General features: G+C 43.5%; 1 protein-coding gene across 1 annotated transcript in view; it reads right to left on the reverse strand.

The window, feature by feature from the left end:
• Window positions 1–953, reverse strand: part of LOC311123356 (thyrotropin-releasing hormone-degrading ectoenzyme-like) — a gene marked incomplete at both ends in the record, with an annotated part of 68,914 nt that extends 67,961 nt beyond the window's left edge. The window contains one exon of the mRNA XM_084197626.1: window positions 799–953. Within this exon, the coding sequence (XP_084053752.1) occupies window positions 799–953 (155 nt within the window). The remainder of the gene's footprint in view (window positions 1–798) is intronic.
• Between the last annotated feature and the right edge of the window lie 1,662 nt (window positions 954–2,615).

Consider the following 2,615-nt stretch of genomic DNA (forward strand, 5'->3'; position numbering starts at 1 on the left):
CGACTAATGGACTGTGTGTGTGTGTGTGTGTGTGTGTGTGTGTGTGTGTGTGTGTGTGTGTGTGTGTGTGTGTGTGTGTGTGTGTGTCGGTGTGTCGGTGTGTGTGTGTGTGCCAGTGTGTCGGTGTGAGAGACAGAGAGAGAGAGAGAGAGTGTTTCATGTAGATCCAGAGTTTCATTAAGGCACCTGTCTGAGAGGACTCGGGGGACAACAGAGGAGAACACAAACGCTCAGCCCTCATCCTATTCTCATCAAGGAGCCCTGCTCTGACTGAAGCACTACTCTGCTGTGGCGACCAACGACCATGGTGAGTAAAAAGGGCCAGGAGTCCCCAGTCTCCAGCCCCCAGTTACAGGGTATAATTAGGACCCCATGGTTTCAAATAAGGAAGAACTCAGGGTCCTAAAGATGACGTGAGTTTAGTCAGTAGTGTTTTGTACCTGATGGTACGAGAAGTGTAGTGTAGCGTATGTGTTAGCATAGTATAGAATTACCTAGCGTAGCATAGCATTACATAGCCTAGTGTAGCGTATAGTTATGTAGCCTAGTGTAGTATAGCATAGCATAGCCTAGCATAGCATAGTGTATTATACCTGATGGCTGATCTCATGCACCAACACCGTAATGAGCTCCATCTGGTAAGAGAAGTGTAGCATAGCCTAACCTAGAATAGCATAGCATAGTGTATTATACCTAATGGCAGATCTCAAGCACCACCACCATAATTACCTCCATCTGGTAAGAGAAGTGTAGCGTAGCCTAGCCTAGCATAACATAGCATAGCATAGTGTATTATACCTGATGGCAGATCTCATGCACCACCACCATGGTTAGCTCCATCTGGTAGGAGAAGGATGAGACCTCTGGGTCCAGTAGGATCTTCTGCTCTACAAACACACTCAGACCCCAGTTCTCCATGGCAGCGTAGGGGTGCTTGGGAACGGCCAGCAGGTCTGGTAAAAACACAGAGAGGTTAAAGGTCAGAGAGAAGAGTACAGTAGCCGAGACAAGGAAAAACAACAACCTTGAATTCACATCCACCTGTTGATACCATAGAAGTCCACCTGTTGATACCATAGAAGTCCACCTGTTGATACCATAGAAGTCCACCTGTTGATACCATAGAAGTCCACCTGTTGATACCATAGAAGTCCACCTGTTGATACCATAGAAGTCCACCTGTTGATACCATAGAAGTCCACCTGTTGATACCATAGAAGTCCACCTGTTGATACCATATAAGTCCACCTGTTGATACCATATAAGTCCACCTGTTGATACCATAGAAGTCCACCTGTTGATACCATAGAAGTCCACCTATTGATACCATATAAGTCCACCTGTTGATACCATAGAAGTCCACCATAGAAGTCAAAACAACTAAAAGGACCATCATGTAATTAGTTTAAAATGCCTTTATGTAAATTATGATCAATAGAACAACAAGTTTCAAACTCAGACATGTTTCGTCAGCATGGCCTTCGTCAGGGAATACCAAAACACAAAGACACAATGATGTCTTCTTCTGAACAAACCATGTTCAAATCAACCCTGGTTGAAGAGGGAGTGGTTACAGAATAGTTAGTAGTCATTGGACAACACCTAGTGAACAATAATATACATTGAAAAGTGAAATAAATATGTTATCAAAATGTATATTAAGGTATTAGAACAGTTAGAATAGACAAAGAAGTACTAGCCTTGAATAGTTAGTCATTTGGTTTGGCAGAAGGTTGTGAAGAATTGGCATCACAAACGTACACACGCAAGTACGCGCAAACATACACAAACGCACACACGCAGGTCAAAGGTTAGAGAGGAAGAGTCCACAGCTGAGACAAGAGGTAGAGGACAATTCAAGGCAACCATCGTTTACGCTTTGTTTCAAAGCCATGGACCACGCAGGCGAGGCCTTTCTTTCTTTATGGGAGATGTGGAGTGTAAAAAACTTCAGTGCCTTGTCACTGGGAGAACACATGACTTTCTCCCTCCCCGGGTTCTCTTGACTAAGAAAAAGAGAGTGGTTGAGTTTTCTGTGACAGCCGTCGAGTGATGGAAGACATTTCCACAGAAAGACAAATAAAAGAGGGCTTTAAAACCTCTGCTTTATTTATAACAAGGAATGAAAGAACCACTTTTATTTCTCAGGAGCCAAACAGGCAGTAAAAAAAAGCCACTGTGTTTCCCTCTCCAACAACAGCCCTAGTTTACACAGAGAGAGACAGAGACATTCACAACCGGGACAGATGTCATTTTGTTTCACTGAATCCATGCAGAATTCCCTGCTCTCTACTGTCAACACTGTTACTGTGCTTTCTATTGCACTTGTCTTTTTAATAAACATCAACTGCAGAAGTAAGAAATAAGCTGCTACTTTAAGACAGAGTAGCTAGCTTCTTTAATCTGGGAGACTGGCAGTATCATGACGTGTGATTGGTGCATTCACAACTTGGCCCAATGGCAGTGCCCGCAGGGGTCAGGTGTAGAAGAAACTAAATCTCTTATTTAAAAAGCAGGAAGCTGGAAGATTAGACTCATGTTTTTGGGGGGCCTGTAAATGTAGGCGTCTGTAAATTATCCCAGCCTTGGCAAAACCAAGTGTTTTTGATCCACTC

The sequence above is a fragment of the Coregonus lavaretus genome (genome assembly GCF_964263955.1).
Source record: "Coregonus lavaretus genome assembly, contig: HAP1_SCAFFOLD_2477, whole genome shotgun sequence".
In the NCBI taxonomy this organism is placed as follows: Eukaryota; Metazoa; Chordata; class Actinopteri; order Salmoniformes; family Salmonidae; genus Coregonus; species Coregonus lavaretus.